We start from the raw sequence: 18320 nt of genomic DNA, 5'->3' as shown, positions 1-18320 counted from the left end.
AGTCAAACTTCTCCCCAAACCATCTCTCTTCCCTTTCCGAACATTTGTCTCAGGCTCTAATTATAGACTCAGCAACGAGACAATTCCTCACGGCCTATCTTTCTTGCTATGCCACCAAGGGAGAGCCCTCTGCTGTCACCTGAGGAAGTCGGTCCTGGCCAGAGCAGCCATGCGTGCCCCTCCCCGAGAGCCCTCTCCCTCCTTCCTGGAGTCACTCAGGGCTGTCATTTTGCCCATTTGTTCTCTCCCAAGTAGGTAAAAAGGGATTCATTTTTAAAGCCCCGAGGGATTTCCTCCCATCCTTGCCTGTATCTGTGGGTATGCACTCTGTAACATTTAATATTTTATGTATGTCTCCTGCAAGATGCCATTGGTATGACTGTTCTCTGCACTCAGCATTGCCGGGATCTAGCGTCTAGGGAAGCTGACATCACTCCAAGGCCAGGCAAGCCCTTCTGCTCCAGAGCCAGAGTTTGCAAACGCTTATCGATCACCTTTGCAGGCTGGGCACTCAGCCACCTGCTTGCTTACATAAATTTCCCTGATTCTGCATAACAACCCTGTTATTTTTCCCACCTGAGAGATGTAGACACTTCAGACAACAGTAATAATGCTTAATACAGGCCCTTTGTACCACTTGTTATTGAATGACTGAACGAATTAATGAAAGAATAAAAGAAATTGAGACTTAGATATGCCACGCAATTTGCTGTGGATTCTAGCGAATAGAAGGTTAAACTGGGATTTGAAGCCATCTTCTATTGATCGCTATACTGTCTGGTCCAGTTGGGGCAGCTGTGGTCTATCTTGACCTTAGGACCTGGACCTTTCCACATACCCCTCTCTGATCACTATAAACTTGTTCTTCGGACAATACAGCCCTGAAAACAGTCTCCTACAAGGCGCCACAAAATTGAGGCCAAGGTGCAGGGAGGGTGCTTGACACAAGGGGAACAGGGTTGGGGGTTAACAACAAGACCCACATTTTCTTTCCTACTCTGCCATGCGTAAGCTGTGTGATCTTGGGCAAGTCACGTAACCTCCCTAAATCTTTCTCATCTGTAAGATGGAAATAAATAAACCCACTTGCCCATAGCACAGCACTGCTGTTATCATCCACTGAGATAATGTTCATGATGGCTTTTGATGAGCCAAAAGAAGCCATGGGAATGGACGATAATAGTACTACTGTCTGTCTGGTGGCAATGTGGTTGACCAGAAGTCAGGAGATTTGACTTCAAGTTCTATCCTGCCCTTGCCACATGACTTGGGAAGTCAATCTTGCTACCTGTAAGGTAGAAATAAGTCTTCCTTCCCTTCTCCACTTACTGGGATGATCTGAGGCAATCCCAGATGTGACCCAAGTTGAAAGGCCTATCCAGATGCAAGCTCCTTTTAATTCCAGATCCTTATTCTCTGGGACCATCCCAAGTTGGATAAACCATAACCAAGGACTCATTTTTTTGACCTCAGGTTCAGGGTTCGAAGTTGAAATTCTCATGAGGAAGGAGGCATACAATAATACATGAGCATCTCCTTGAGTGCACAGAACTGATTTTGACCTACAGGCAGGATAAACGACAGTCAGGTGCGAGACTCCGGAATTAATGAGATTGAGTTTGTTTCAGAGTTTTTATAGTACAGGGTTGTACCTGGCTTGATTGAAGTTCAGTTCAAAGGCTTATAATGGAAGCCCCTATGGTAAACACCCCTGGCATGAAGGAATTAAACGTTTATTGACTTTAAATCCGATATCTCAATCATGAAAGTTTAGTTTACGTGGGAGACTGGGTCATGAGTAAGGACCCAGTTGAGTGCCTGAGGGGGTGATTTGGGGGAACAAAGGGCATTGCTGATGTTGGCTAAAGACCTCATTCCCTTAGCCAAAATATTCTTTAACACAAAATATATGCTTCCATGCAGAATGCTGTGAAAATTCAGGATCAAATGACCACAACGGCAAATACCAAAGGCAAGAGATCAGAGACAAGCCCTGAGAAAACTTGGAAGGCTTCGCATCAAAGGAACACCTACCCCTGTTATTAAGCCACAACTCAGTTGGTCTAAGGCAGTGTTTTGTTCGAGCGTGGCTGCTCCCCATTAGTGGGTTCTGAAATCAATTTAGTGGGTCAAGACCTTCACCTTAAAAATGAAATCTAAATCCAGACTAGATCGGAGAGGACTGCCCATGGCAGGGGCCACCATGTTTCCTAAGCTCTGGTTTCCATTACGTACGGGCAGGTGTCTGTGTGTGTCCTGGGTTGCAACCCATGTGCAAGTCATGTCCCAAAGTATGAAAATACCTGGTGCAAGGGATGTGGAGACCTTCTCTATTGACTGTAATCAGCCCCTAGCCGAGCTCCTGGAACAAAGCTGATGCTCAATAAACAGCTTTCTGGCCACAAACTCCTAGCCCTCATCATGTACAGCTCAAGGACTAACCCTAAGAAAATTAGACAAGTAATACTTTTGAACACTCACTGCAGGCCAGATACTGGACTCAATGCTTTACATTCGTCACCTTATTTATTCTTCCCTACCACACTACTAGGGAGGCACTGCCCCATCCCCATTTTACAGACTTGAAAACTGAGGCTCAGGTAGGGTAGATTAGTATAGATTCAAACCCAGGCAGGTGCACTGGACTACACCGTCCCTGAGATTTTAATTGTCCTGGGTTATGGATGGGTAGTTCAACATTTAGTAAACATCTGAATTGTTATTCCTCATCCATCGGTATTTGCTACAAGGTTCCTGTCTGAGAGTCCTCATCCCTGAAGTCAGCCTTTGCTTTTCCCTGTCTTTGATTCCGACTTCCGTACTTAGAAGTTATTTATTTATTTGAGAGAGAGAGAGAGTGCGCATGCGCATGACTGGGAGGGTCAGAAGAAGAGGGAGAGAGAATCTCAAGCCGACTCCGTGCTGAGCATGGCACCAAATGAGGGGCTCGATCCCAGGACCCTGAGATCGTGACCTGAGCCAAAACCAAGAGTCGGATGCTTAACTGACTGTGCCACCCGGGTGTCCCAGAACAGGATATTTAAATAAAGCCGGAGGAAAGGAACAGCAGAAAAAATAAATCTTCAGGAATTCCAGCTTCCCAGCTTGGCTCTGCCATCAACTGGCTCTGGTCTCAGAGTCCCACACCAGACCACTAGCTCTGGGAGGCCCTTGTTCCCGTGCATCATGCTCCCCGTTATTTGGGGGATGCCCACCCCCTCTTAGTCAAGTCCCCTGCAGGGACTCACGCAGAGGGCCCCACGCTTCTCCTTTGCAGCACGCATCACACTTGTAATCATATAATTATTTCAGTTATTGTTTCAAGCCTGTCTTCCCCACTAGACAGTACGCTCCACGAATGACGCGGCTCTGTCTTGCTCCCTAATATCCCTAACGCCTAGCAGGGAATCGGTGCTTCATAAACAGCTGCTGATTGCGTTAATAAATTCCCCTATGTAGCTCCAGTTCCCAGGACAGTGCCTGGTGTATATCGTATAACGGGTGCTCGATAAATACCTGCCTAATTACATTAGGAAATGCCTTCGGGCAAGCCACTTCTGTTTTAGTCTTCGGTTATCTCACCTATAAAGGAAGGATATGGTCTAGTCCTATCCAGCTCTAACCTCAATTCCTAAAAACATCAGGTATATTTATAATGTGGTATCGTTTTCCCAAGTGTCTTGGGGGCGAAACCAGGAAGGGACAGGCCCAAGAGGGACAGCACAGAGCCTTGGACAGGTGACTGGAAGCTCAACTGCACAGGCACGAAGGTGAAGCACCGTGAAGGTGGCCACCAAGAAGGGGGTGTGAGGAAGGGCCTGCTCCCTCCTGCCATGAAGCAGCTCTCCCTGTGCCCCGTGGCTGATGCCTGGCATTCCTCCAGTAGAGCCTGGTCTTGGAGCTCAGACACTGCATTTGGTTAACATGAAAATAAATTGTCAGTGTTAGCACTTCTCCATTGTGGACACCGTTGACAAAGGGATGGCTGCTTTGATGGGAGGGAGGACAGCATTCTTCGACTCAGACCATATCTGAAATACTGCAAGCTGCTCCAGGAATGGCTCTTTAAGTGAAGCATAGATTAATGAGCGTATTCCAAGGATACCGACCAGGAAGGTGAGGAGACTGAAATCATACTATAGAAGGCAAAAGGAAATGCAGACAATGGGAAGGATAGAATAGATGTGTGGACCCAGGAAACAGAAATAAGGACAAAAGGAAGAGGCTTCAGAAAGAAAGAATTCTTCCCAAGAGATAGCAAATCTTTCTAACAATGAGAGCTTTCTACTTCCTCTTGGTAGTGAGTTCCCTGACAGGGGAGGCATTCAAGCACAGACTCTACTTCATGAGAACACATTTGTAAGAATCCAAACATCTGATTAGGGCTCTGGTCTAGAGGACCTTTATTATTCCTTCTGGCCCCAGGATTGTAGGATCTAGATTCTGCTTCTCTATCAAGGGAACCAGGAGTAAGGCCAGGGCTCCAAGGAACAGACGAGGCCCTCAGACATTACAAGAAAACAAGTAGAGTAGGAGTATGGGGTAGTGAATGCAGAGAGAAAAGGCCACCATAGGACAAGTCCAGCAACTCTCACGTGTACTCATCCCCTGGTCTTCTCTCCTGGCTCAATCTCATTACAGTAGATTCTCATTATTTGCAGTGATTACGCTCAACAAAGTTGCCACAAATACCGAATTAGGGGACGCTGAGCCACTGCTCCGAGGGGAGATGCTGGGTTACGTTCCTAGGAGGCTCTGTTGAAACATTTTCCTCCACCAGTCACCACACAAGCTCGTTTGATGTGCATTTCTGCTTCCTGACACCGTACGTAATACAGACTGTCGATTCCTTCACATTGAACAACAGACGGTATGTGACTCACGCCCGAATGACGCTTGCGCAGCACCAGCCTTTTGTCCGGGAGACACATCACGGCTTTCTGGTGCTTATGTCCACCTGATAGAAACTCAGCACTCAGCTGGGTGGGGGGCATCTTCAACAGCAAAGCCCCCAGGAACACACACACCGGTGTGAAAGGCATGGCAGCAAGCAGGGCGCAAACAGGATACGTGTTTACGGTACAAGGGCTGAAAGCAGACAGACAGACACTGCCTGTCCGCTGACTCAGCTTGTTCCCTCTTCTCTCCCTCTCCGGAGAAGCGCCATGAGAGCACTGTTTCTGGGGCACAGGTAGATTTTAGGGGGTGGACAAGTTTGCAAAAACGGGATCCACCAATAATAAGGAGTCAGCAACACTCTGTGTGCGCTCGAGGTTCTGGCTCTTGCCAGGATGGTTCCAGACCTCCATCCCGAATCTCCAACCTCCGGGATATGAAGTGGCATGTGGCCCGGCCCTCACTGTTCCTGCTGCCAGAGAGAACACACCCACAGCGGCTATTTTCAGGGACTCTAGTGACAGATAAATACTGTCCAGGGCAGGAGCGGAGCTCAGCGCCTGCAGGCAGCTCTGATTAAAAACGCCACCCTCCAGAGACACGCTCGGGGACTTCACAGTCTCTCCCACTAGCTCGGGGCTTCCGAAGGGCAATCTCCCAACACAGGGCAGTGAGGGTGCCCAGACTATGTTCCCTTCTTGGGTTTTTGTTTCTCTTCTTGGACCAAAGTACTTCAGGAGTTGAATGATTTCCTTTACCTACATCACTCCCTCCTTTCCACTGGTGTGTTCAACAGTCTCACAGACTCCCTTCCGAACCTCTCCGGGGGCATGACCAAAGTTGGTCTGGCTCGCACTGGCACGGGCCAAGTGCACGGCAGAGCTTGTAAATAGGAAAACCCAGCTGCACGTCCCTCCCCGACCTCCCAGAAGGTAGAAGGGATTTCAAATTAGCTGCCGAGGAGAGAATTTATCAGAGAGCTCAGGCATGCTTGAGATTTTTCATCTTCCAAGGAAATTACTGCCAATGAACATGCCACAGCCAGGGCATGGAGAGCGCCTGGCTTCATTTGTTAAACTCGCCAGGTGGAGAAGTATCTTGGGAAAGCAGTTGTCCTAATAACACACAACTTTGAGCTCTGAGCGGCAGATGCCAATTGAACTAATGGTTCTAATGAAGTGTCTGGGCCTGAAGGAGGTTGGTTGCTCCCTGTCTTTCAAGAGTCAGTAGGAGGCTGAGCTCATAGGGAAGGGCTGAGAACGGCCCATCGCTGCCCCTGCCAGGATGCGGGCTCACGAGGAGGTAGCATGTGGCTGGGCCTCCTTGCGCTCTGGGCAGATGGGGAGTTTCTGGTTTGGGGGTGTCAGCAGCTCCTGTCGGAGCAGTGCCATGTCATGTAGGCCCTAGATGTCCTGTAGATTCTCCCAGGAAGAGAGCCATGACTTCTGGGTCTTGTCTCTGCCCCACCCAGAGCCACTGCCACGTGGTAGGTGTGAGGCTGCCACATTAAGGAGCAGATGAAGCACAGAGGTTAGGGACAGAGAAGGAAGGAAGTAGGGTCGGGGAAGGCCATGGGGAGCCCCTCCTGCAGCAGGGAGGGGCTGGATGGCAGAACTCAGTTCCCTCAAGCACAGGCAGGCCTTCGCGGCATTCCTGCAGGGCCCTGGACTTGGTGATGTAAGCACATGGCTCAGCCCTGCTTTGTCCTTCTCTCTGCCCTGAACCAGGCTATGAGCAAGACTCCAGGAACGCTGCACACAAAGACAGAGAAATATATACACAGACGTCTCCAGGAGAGAGGGGACAGGACTCGATTCTGCACAGTATTCCAGAATCCGCCAAGCACATCTACAAACAGCCTTTCGTTTTGTTCTCACAACAATTTTATAAAGTCCATAAAGCAGATATCATCAGGACCATCAGCCCTATAGGAATAGAATGCTAGGGTCCCTGCGCACGGCTCCCCCTCACCTCCCTGGGCTCCCCCCGCCGCCCGGCCTGCCTGCCCTCAACTGCCCACACCTCTGGTCTGTGGCGTGCCCACCTCTCAGCAGAGCTGATGACGCGGGCGGCTTCATGAGACCAAATTAGCTGCTTAGCCTCTTCCAGCTCTCCCAGGCATGAGCTGGCTGAAGAGGCACAGAGAAAGTCACTCCGTACTGGCAAGCTTCCCCAGGCTGGGCTCAGGCAGGATGCGTGATGGGGCATATTACAAGAAATATATTTAAAATGCAGCACTTTGCAACCCCACTCCTCTGCCCAAAAGCAGCCCCCCGTTTGAAAATTTAAGTAGCTTGAATTTGTTTGCTGGCTGATGTGTGAATAAGCTTCTGCAGTCAGTGAATTTCCCATCAAAGCTGATAAGCAGGAAGTGCCAGTGCTTTGGGAGAAAGAACCAGATGCGTGTGGGCCGGGGAGACAGAAGGAGAGAGGGTCCTTCGGGTCATACCCTTCCGAAGCCAGCTCCTCTGCCCCTTGGCTGTCTGGGGCTGGCCAGGAAAAGCCAGATGCCCTCCCAGGAGGAGGGATGGAAGAGCCTCTGGGGGAAGGGAAAGACGTGTATGGTGATTTGAGGGGCCTCCCATTTCACAGCTTCAAATTCCAGTTGTCAACGGAGAGGTATGTCATAGGAACTCTCTGAACAAACTGGGGAACAGTAGCTTTAAAGATGACAAACACCTAGGTCCCCAGGGCTCTGGAGCTGGAATGGCATGTCCAGCTTCAAATTCCAGTTGTCAACGGAGAGGTATGTCATAGGAACTCTCTGAACAAACTGGGGAACAGTAGCTTTAAAGATGACAAACACCTAGGTCCCCAGGGCTCTGGAGCTGGAATGGCATGTCCAGCTTCAAATTCCAGTTGTCAACGGAGAGGTATGTCATAGGAACTCTCTGAACAAACTGGGGAACAGTAGCTTTAAAGATGACAAACACCTAGGTCCCCAGGGCTCTGGAGCTGGAATGGCATGTCCAGCTTCAAATTCCAGTTGTCAACGGAGAGGTATGTCATAGGAACTCTCTGAACAAACTGGGGAACAGTAGCTTTAAAGATGACAAACACCTAGGTCCCCAGGGCTCTGGAGCTGGAATGGCATGTCCAGCTTCAAATTCCAGTTGTCAACGGAGAGGTATGTCATAGGAACTCTCTGAACAAACTGGGGAACAGTAGCTTTAAAGATGACAAACACCTAGGTCCCCAGGGCTCTGGAGCTGGAATGGCATGTCCAGCGTGCTCCCTGCACCTCCCACGGCCCGGCACCCGGCTCTGCACACACACCAGTCCCTCATTCGCTGGTGCATCCCTTTCTCCAGGCCTGTGCTGAGCCCCACTCTCGCCAGGGCAGGGCTGGGTCTGCACTCAAGGATAAGGGTCAGAGAACCCACAGTACAGGTGGGGTGTCTGAGCCACATGGCAACCAGAGGAGGCTCAGAGGTGCCTTCCACTCGCTGGGGAGCTCCATTTCACTCTGGGAGCAAATGGGGCCACCGGGGGGGTCTCAAGCCCCAGGATGACACATGCCCATCCACATCTTCCAGAGGGAGAGCTGGACCCGATGACCCTTCGTGGCTCCTCCGGCTGTACGAATTTATGACGTTCTAGGAGACATCAACTATTTCAAACCTCATGCCAATTCCCCTTCTCCTGGCTCTTTAATTAAAAGGAAGACTCAAGTGACTTCTCAGTAACCTTCAAAGCAGCCCCCATCCTCTCCCGGAGAACTGCCAGCCATCCCAGAATTTCCTCATCAAAGGCGAAGTGCTCGCTGGCTCGCTGGCTCATGGGGAATGGCCCGCCGAGCAGCCTCCCCAGCCGGCCCGCTCGCGTCAGCTCTGTCCCCCAGCCAGGGAGCTGGCACTCGAGGCTGCTGATTTCCAGCAATCAAACCCCCGCTCCAGCACTCCGAGCCAGGCTCCGCAAAGGCAGCTTCAAAGGATCTGCATATTTATGGTAAACTCCTTTCTCAAATTGAAAATGTATTAGACAGTAGCCATCAGGACACTCTCAGAGCAGCTCCCCCCGGCAACCTGTCTGAGCCTTAATGGCTGTTCTCGTGTTAGCACAGATGGGACAGGTGCTGTCACCGAGGCTCCTGATGGGAGGGGTTGGGCGAAAGGGCACAGAGGTTGGGCAGGGCAGAGCCTCTCCAAGGAGGGGAGATCCCCTCCTCATTGCTCCCTCAAAGCCACCTGCAGGCAATGGTAGTGCAGACTCATTTGACAGGGTCTTTCTAGGGTTTTCTGTTGTTCTATGTTTGTTTGCCTTTAAAGTGGGGCAAAGGGTCTGGAGGTAGGGACAGGAGGGGGTCCTACGAGCGGGTCTGTTAAGATTGCCATCAAAGCAACAGAAGATGTTTCCGGTGTCCCCGGTCGCAGAGAGCCGTGGCAAGAAGTGTAGCTGGCTGCCTTCACACGACACGGGGGTGTTGCGAAAGCAAAAGCTCTGCCACCACACACACGGCATGATCCCAGACTTCCCCGCAAAGGGGGCAGGCGTGCCTGGGTGTGGGCCTGTCAAGGAAGGTGGCAGGAGAGGAAATTCAAGAGAGGCAGCCTGTCCTCGCAGCAACTGTTGGGACCGGCAGGAGCTCAGGAAGTTGGAGCTGGATTCCCTGAACCTTCTGGAGGACATGGGACCCCTGAGTTCTTGGTTGGCGAGGGTGACTCACAAAAGCCATCTGGCTCATCCCCCTGCCTCGTTTGAGCTACACTCAAGTCATTCCAGAGAACCAGCCCCTTGAAAAGCTGAGTTTATATCAGCTTTGGAAAACGAAACACGGCCACCAGTTCTCAAGGCTTTTTCCTCGCCCACTCTTGGCCAGATCTGCATATCTCTCCATCTCCATAGGAACAGACTTAAGTACATAAGTGGTCTAAGGAAAGGGTGGCTCAGGGATGGTTTCTATGAAAAAGTTCATGTGAAAATAACCGTGTGTGTTTTTGAGGGGGAGGGGGCAAGTGGAACTATTAATTGACCCCAAGGTCCAGAGTTCTGAATGAATCAAAGATTCGAAGGCTAATTCCAGGAAGCAAGCTAATGCAGGGGATGGAAATTCAGTGTTTGTGAGGTAGTGCTCTTAGCTCTATCCCATTTCACCCCATCCAGAGTGTGGTCCTCAATTTGGGCTCCATGTTTTAAAAGAGACCTTAACAAACCCAAAAGCATCGGTGGTTCGAGATTTGGAGGCCATATTGCATTGGGAACCGCCAAGGGCTGCTGTTTGCAGAAGGAAAGATATCAGAGGGTCACTATGGTACTTGTTGACTGCGATTTTTGTCTTTCCCCAAAGATTATGAGCTCTTGAAGGGACCATGACTCGTGTATCTTGCATTCCCAGCCCTGGACACAGAGAATGTACTCAAACAGTGTTATGCTAAATTTCAGGAAGAAGTGAATGAATGAAGAGAAATCAAACTATTTTCAAATATTTGAAGAGTTGGTAAAAAGCACAAAGTGGGCCATTCTAGCTGTTTCAGAGAGTAGAATTAGGAGGCAGATTTTGACCCTCTGCCTGGAAGACCTGGGAATGTGTCCATTGGGAGGCAGTGAACTCCCCAGCCCAGGGCAGGCTCCAGGAGAGGCTGGGTGGCTGCTTCTCTCAGGAACACTATGGAAAACATTCTTGCATTGGGATGGAAGATTAGACTAGAGGCCTCGGAGGTCTCCCCCAACACATTCTGGGGCCAAGCTGCAGAGCGGAAAGACCACAGACTTTGAAGATAGCCCAACCTGGACTCAGTTAAGTCTGGAATTTACTAGCTGTGTGGATGTGGACACATTACTTTCTCTCTCTCTGCCTCAGTTTCTTTACCTGCAAGATGAAGGGAGTAGCCTTTATGTATGGCTGATACAAGATGAGAAATTTTAAATATCTATGTATACCACTCAGCATGGGGCATCACGGGGGAGAGCTATTACGATTATGCTGGTAGAGCCAGCATTCTACCTAACCATAGGCCAGCAGAAGAGAGTGCCATGCAAATCTAGTTTCATGAATCCTCGGGTTTCACAAGGGGTTACCGTCTTCACGCAGAGGAAGAAAACTGATTTTCTTCCCCCATTGTGATGCACAGTCATCCGACAGGAAAGGTGAGATTCCGTCTTTAGCCAGGGATGCCAAGCCCCATGCTCAGCCTTCCTTCTCCCAAAGGCTTAATTAGAGCCTGTGAAGCCGTTTCTGATCCTCAGATGAAAGGTGTGCTCATGCTATTACAACCCTCGCGAAGTCACTGGGGGCTACTCAGAATCTCTGATCTTTGGACTAAGTTAAATGAAGGAAATTAAGGGCCCCCTAATGCTGTGCTTCTTTTTCTCTTTTTCCCCTTGTCTCCTTCAAATCTGATTTATCCCAAATGAAGAAGGGAGATTATACTATTGCAATGCAATCCAGGACATCTTCTGGGGAATGAAAAGGGAGAATATGGGATGGAGAAGGGAGAGCTCACAGAAGCGGCACCAGAGGAGACGTGGGGAACCCAGAAGCAATACCATTGACTTCCAGCTCATAAATAAGCAATTGGGAGATGGTCCTGGTTCAGAAATGTCACTTGCGGGACACCCGAGGGAACGTTTCTCCCCAGACAGTCTCCAGTGAGAGCTCCACAGAATTCCAAGATAGAAAACCATCTCTGAACAGAATCAAAGCAGTAATTTTTTTTAAATGGTAAAAAATTACCCCGAAATCTGAAAGACTATTTTTAAATGGTAATAATCCCTTAATCAGCCACCAGCAGGGAATATGGCATTTGGTTCAGGCATTTTACCAATTACAACCCACTGGGTCCCTGTGTGGTGCTTTCTAAATAATCAAAACCAGCTCTTAATAGCCACTTGCCCAGACGGGAAGAGAAAGAACAAAACCAAGTCCAAATGAGAAGACACCATGACTAAAGAAAGCCCAGCCCAGCAAGTCACTGGGAGCAGGTGACAGCAAAGTAACAGACCTGGGTAAAGTGTTTTGATTTGGGAGCTTAGGGATTCCAGGAAAGTGAGCAAAAGCCAAGAGCGGGAGGTCCAAGAGCATGGGCTTTGGAGTTGGACAAGCCTGAGCGTGAATTTTAGCTCTGCCCGAAGTCCTAACAGTGAACTTGGATCAAGTTCCTTATCTTCCTTGAGCGTCAGTTTCTTTATTTGTGACATGGGAGTTTATCCACCTTCAAGGTCGGTCCCCCAGGTCAGAGGGATCTGTGCGAAGTGCCCATGCGGTGTCTGATTCACAAGAGGTACACAAGAGATGTTATTTCCCCTGTTCCTGATCACTCCACCTTCCCCTGCCAGCACCACCTTGGATGGCATTGGAAGAATGTTCGAGCAGAGATACTGACTTTTCTCCCACCCTGGAAAAGAAGCCCAATTACCACTCCCCAAACCATTTCTTGATTGGCCCTCTCTCCCTTTTTTCCCCTTTTGTAATAATCAGGGGAAGGACACCTAACAAGAGGCAAAGATTGGGCTGGTGATTGAGATGGGACCTGGGGACCAGAGCTGCAAAGCTATGCCTTTGCCCATGATACATCTTGCACAGTATTCACTGGTATTCACAGAGCCTGCGCGAGACAGGAAAGAAGCAGGACAGTCACCAGATCTGCTGAAGAAAAATGGGTAATAAAGAGGATTATCGCAATCCACTTTATAAATCCAATCAAGAATGTGTGTCCCTGGAGAAAAAGGAACCTTCTTGCACTGTTGGTGGGAATGCAAACTGGTGCACCCACTCTGGAAAACAGTATGGAGCTTCCTCAAAAATTTAAAAATAGAACTACCCTACGATTCAATCATCACACTACTGGGTGTTTACCCAAAGGATAGAAAAACATTAGTTCAAAGGGATACACGCACCCTGATGTTTATAGCAGCATTATTTACAACAGTCAAGATATGGAAGCAGCCCAAGTGTCCATCCATTGACGAATGGATAAAGAAGATGTGGGAGATATATACAATGGAATATTATCCAGCCATTAAAAAGAATGAAAGCTTGCCATTTGCAATAGCAGGACGGATCTAGAGAGCATTACGCTAAGTGAAATCAGTCAGAGAATGACAAATACCATATGATTTCCTGCATATGTGGAATTTAAGAAACAAAACAAACAAAAGGGGAAAAAAGGGAGAGAGGGCCAATCAAGAAACAGACTTTTAACTACAAAGAACAAACTGATGGTTCCCAGAGGGGACTGGGGCGGGGGTGGGATGAAATAGGTGATGGGGATTCTGGAGGGCACTTGCGAGGAGCACCAGGTGATGTATGGAAGTGTTGAATCCTATATTGTACAGTTGAAACTAATATTATACTGTATGTTAACCAAATGGTATTAAAATAAGAACTTAGAAAAATATGCGTCCCTTAGGGTAGCTGAAGGTCAAAAACACCATCCTCTTTGATGGACTCCTTGGCTCAAAAAGATGGGCGTGGGCTGCGGGGAGGTCAACAGGAAATTCTATGCACAGAGGGCGCTATTTGTCAAAACATAGCCTGTGCCCCCCCACCCCCGGCACTGTCATCATCTATCTGGGTGCTAGCCAAGAATATGCAGATTCCTGGAAGGCACCCTGTTTTGCTGACTCAGAATTTATAGCTGCGGGGGGCGCCTGGGTGGCGTAGTCGTTAAGCGTCTGCCTTCGGCTCAGGGCATGATCCCAGCGTTCTGGGATCGAGCCCCACATCAGGCTTCTCCGCTAAGAGCCTGCTTCTTCCTCTCCCACTCCCCCTGCCTTGTGTTCCCTCTCTCGCTGGCTGTCTCTCTCTGTCAAATAAATAAATAAAATCTTCAAAAAAAAAAAAAGAATTTATAGCTGTGGGGCCTGGGAATGTACAATGACAGCAAGCACCATGGGTCGTCCCTGTGCACATCTAGGTTTGAGACGCCCTCCCCACACCAACCAGGTGTGTAGCCAAAGAAGGACCAGTAGCTGCTGTTTAGGATGCCCCAGAGCAGAATTCCCCGCTGGGCTGGGCTGGGCTGGGCTGGGCTGGGCTGAGCTGGGGGCTGGAGGCTGGCAATGCTGTTTCTTAACGACCCAGGCCATCCTGCAAGTGGGCAGCTGGGAAAAGCCAGGCTGAACAGTGGCTGCTGGAAAAGCACAGTTAAGGGGAAGGGCTACTTTGAGCCTCATCAGCTGTCATTCAAGCAGGGGGTGGGGTCAGGGCCTCTACCCAACTCTGCTACCGCAGGTGTTGCTTGAGGGAAGGGGGCTCTTTCCAGGGAGTGCTCCGAAAGCAGGCCTGAGGTCCAACGGAGAGATTTTCAGAGCCTGGGACTGGGCCTTCTCTGGAGTACGTCTGGGGCTCAGCACAAGCATTACATTCTCCTACCTACTACTTCTCCACCACGATTATCCCCACGCACTTCACTTCCTTACCCCTTTTTATTTTTTCCTATAGCACTTATCACTACTGACACTACATTATATATGGATTTGTTTGCCTATTGTTTGTCCCACACTAAATATAGGCCCCAGGAAAGCAGACACTTTGCCCATTTTTTTAAAACCCATGCTTAGAAAAAAGTCAGGAACATAGTAGGCACAACAGGTATTTTCTGAACACATGAATGAACATTCTTCACTTCACAGCCCCTGAGCATACTGGGGCTCACAGAAGTCTGCCGAGCAATTTCCCTGCAGGCTGGCGGCTTCATTGGTTCAGGCAATTAGGAGCCCGAGGGCATGATCTGGGCTTCATAACCCCCTAGCTGCACTTATTATTTTCTTAGTAACTAGACCGTGAGCTATTTCAGGGCAGGGACTGTGCCTTCTGCAGCCTGGTTTCTTCTGTGCCCAGCACAGCACCTGACAGAAGGGAGCAGTGCAATTTCTAGATCAAAGAGTGGAAACGTAATAGCTACTAGGAAAAATTGTATAGGAAAATGTAGGCATGCTGACCCTCTAGGGTCAAATCCACACTCGTCAGGACTTGCTGCTTCTGCATAAATGTTTAGCTGGGGAAGCCAGAATCCACACTCATACCGAGCACATGTTCTTCTGTCGGTTAGATAAATGAGATGACCATTCGGTGATACCCTAGCCCAGCTGCCATTCCTAACTGTTCAAGACCAGGTCTGGCCACCTCCATGAGCATTCGTTTCCTCACTTAGAAAACAGAGATTAATAAAAAGTACTTATCACTGACTACCAACTAAGATGAACAAACCCTAACTAAGATGAAACAAATAACCTGAAAAGTCCTATTACTCTTTCAGAAATTGAATTTGTAATTTAAAGGTTCCCGAAAAAGAAATCTCCAGGCCCAGATGGCTTCCTTGGAGCGTTTCACCAAACATTTAGAGAAGAATTAACAGCAGTGGTATACAACTTTTTCCAGAACACAGAAGAGAAAGGAACACTTCCCAATTTATTTTGTGAAGCTGGTATTACCCTGGTACCTAACGCAGACAAAGGGAGTAAAAAAAAAAAAATTAAGCAAAAAAACCCTCCAAGCCCACGGCAGACCAGTAACCACTCAGAACATAGATGCTCAATCCTCAACAAAGCATTAGCAAACCAAACTCAACAATGCTTAAAAATTACACACTCTGTCCAAGTGGGGTTTATTCCAGGTGTGTGAGGCTGGGTAAACATTTGAAAATCAACTAATGTAACCCGCCATATGATCGAGGTAAAGAAGAAAAAGAATATGATTCTATCTGTTGACCCAGACAAAGCACTTGACAAAATTTAACACCCATTTCACGGCAAAAATTCTCAGGAAGTTCGAAAGAGAAGGCAATGCCCTCAACTTGATAAAGAACATCTTCAAAACACCGACGGCCAGCAGCACGTGGTAAAAGGCTGACAGCGTTGCCCCTAAGATCAGAGACAACTTCTCAGTGTTGAACGCTGACGTTCTAGCCACCGAACCAGGCAAGAAAAGGAAATAGATGGTATCCAGATTGGAAAGGGAGAAATAAAGACTGTCTCTATGCGCAGGTGACAAACAGTTAAAATAAAAATAAATTGAAAGCACCTAGTCTGTAAAGTTAAATGAGAAAACATGTATGACACAGCCAACATGGTCTATGACCAGACGTAAGGGCTTAAGAAATGCCAAGCTGCTCTGTGATGATGATGATGATGATGATGATGATGATGGAGGAGGAGAGGAAGAGAAGGAGGAGGAGGAGAAGGAAGAGGAAGAGGACGAGAATCTGAATAATCCCCGGGAAAGGTGACTGTAAGCCCCTTCGGAGGCACATTCCCTTGCTCAGCTACTCTGACAGCCGGAAGGCCTCCAGTGAGTCCGCTTCCTCCTGTAATTAGCACATCAGTTCCTACTTCTCCGGATTTTCTAAGGCTGGAGAAGGGCTAGCTGAAGAATAGGGGGTTGATTATCCAGGCGACGGGGAGGTTGGGAGACCTTCAGGGAGGCACCTGCAGTGGCTGTCAGAATCCCTGTCTCCACTGACTCAAGAGCACCAGGGAGAGGGAGAACGAGTTCGTAGAGGAGAAAGGGGAGAGGAGTGGGGGGTTGCAAAGGAGCTTCAGAGGACGGAGCCATCCTGAGCTGACAGGAGAAGATGGGTAGCAGACAGGAGAGGAGGGCTGTGACCAGCATGGGGTGGGCATGGGGTGGTCAGGAAAGAGCCAGCCGGAGGGAGCGTGGCCGTCCACTCCAATGCCGAAGGGACCCAATTGGTTCCTTCCCCGCACACTCTCTGGAGTCCGACACTGATTCCAGGGTTAGGGCGAAATTCAGGGAGTAGAGTAATCCAAAACAGTGGGCATGGCCCGGGAATTCCTTCTGTATGTGATATGCTCTTGCCCCCCTGCCCCCACAGAGCATGGTGGCCTCCCTCTCAGTATTCTGCCGGGGCTGCAGTCCCTGACCCACACTAGCTGATTCGGTAGCAGGAAACGGGGGAGGCCGGTGCACGCCAGGAGCCCTGCTCAGGAGGCAGCCTGTAGCTCCTGGGGATAACTGAGAGCAGGACCCATTCTGCGTGCCAAGGAGAAATGGGATGGGAGGGCTGGGGACACAGAAAGGAACAATGAGGAAGGATGTGCTGTCGGACTTACCTGCCGAAAACCATTCCTGGTGAACTGTAAGATTTTCAAGGCATAGTTGGACCTCTGGCCTTTGCTGTTGAATTCAATGTGGCCGGTGAGACCTTCCAATTCTACCTGTCCAAGAGAGAGTGAGTTACAGCACCAAATAGGCCCACGTGCCACGTGGCTCCAAGCACTCCACACAAGGGCTATTTAAGGATGTCCAAGAGGAAGCCAGCCATCAAAGTCCATTCTCCTGCCTGCCTCTCAGCCACAGGATCTCGTGACTACAAATGCGATGTTTCTGGAATGAATTCAGGCTTGCCTGGAGCTACAGGAGGAGAAGGATGCCCCACACCCAATGACCATGCAGCCGCTGTATAAACCAACACAATGCCAAGATGGCAGCCCAAACTCACATTCTCCCGTGTCCCTTCTCCAGGCCACTGGCTGTTAACAGAATCTATCCTCTTTGGGCAGCTGCTCACCCACCATCGGGTCTGCAGGAAGTCAGGAAGACCTGACTCTAAATGCAAACCCTAAGCTACTCTGCACCAGGTGTCTCTGATAGGAGATGTCTTCTTCGTGGGCTAGAGATCCATGTCCATCCCATCAGAGGAGACACGGAGATATGGCTGGGAAATATGGCTGGGAAAGCCAGCTCCAGACCGTGCTCAGTGGGGCGTTAGGGATCAGGGAACAACTGTGACTCAGAGTGCACAGAATGGGGTCAGCGCAGATGGCTGTTTTATCTGGGACTGTGATGTCCCGAGGAGGCCTGGAGGTGCAGGGCCTCGCACAGAGCGTCCCCCACCCCCCGCCTGCGGGGCCCCAGACGCCCCTCACCATGCGTAGGTAATTCATGAGGCTGGTGCCGTGCTGCCAGATCTGGGCCGAGCCACAGGACAGAGGCTTCACGCCGATCTCCTGGCTCCGGTTGAGCTCCTGCACCGCGGTGACCACAGCATAGACGGCGTCAAACAGCAGGGCCGAGGACAGCTGGGAGGGGGCGGACGGTGGGCAGGAGGGCAGCGGCAGGAGGCCCAGGGAGAAGGAGGGATGGGTGTAAAGGGGGAGGGGAAGGGAAGGAAAAGGAGGAAGAAAAGAAGGGAGGAGGATGAGAGAAAAGAGAGACAAAGAAGAAATAAGGGCACTTCTTTGTTGCCCGGGGCCCACCTCCTGGCTCTGTGCCAGCTCCGCTTCCACTAAGGGTCCAGTTGCTTGCCCAAGGCAGACAGTGGTGGAGAAGGCTTCTCTGGCATGGGACCATCCAGCTGTGCCTTTGAGCCCCAAGTGATTTCAAGGATAGCCTTTTCTCTCTGCTCCAGGGAGGTGCAACTCCCATTGCTGTCAGGAATCCCCAAGGAGGGGATGGGGCTGCCTATCTCAGGAAGAGGGAAGGAACCTGGATGCTACCTTCAGATCTGCCCAGTGTGCAATGC

At 49.7% G+C, this 18320-nt stretch overlaps 1 protein-coding gene across 1 annotated transcript in view; it reads right to left on the bottom strand.

Annotated features, from left to right (window-relative positions):
- The window catches only part of GRIK4 (glutamate ionotropic receptor kainate type subunit 4), a 367864-nt gene that overhangs the window by 98055 nt on the left and 251489 nt on the right, over positions 1–18320 (bottom strand). Inside the window, exons 10-11 of the mRNA XM_002914075.4 lie at positions 17725–17877; positions 16909–17013 (exon numbers count right to left, since the gene is read on the bottom strand). Of these exons, the coding sequence (XP_002914121.2) occupies positions 16909–17013; positions 17725–17877 (258 nt within the window). The remainder of the gene's footprint in view (positions 1–16908; positions 17014–17724; positions 17878–18320) is intronic.

The sequence above is a fragment of the Ailuropoda melanoleuca genome, chromosome 8, assembly GCF_002007445.2.
Source record: "Ailuropoda melanoleuca isolate Jingjing chromosome 8, ASM200744v2, whole genome shotgun sequence".
NCBI lineage: Eukaryota > Metazoa > Chordata > Mammalia > Carnivora > Ursidae > Ailuropoda > Ailuropoda melanoleuca.
The sequence above is the reverse complement of the archived record's forward strand: the minus strand, read 5'-3'. Positions and strand labels throughout refer to the sequence as shown.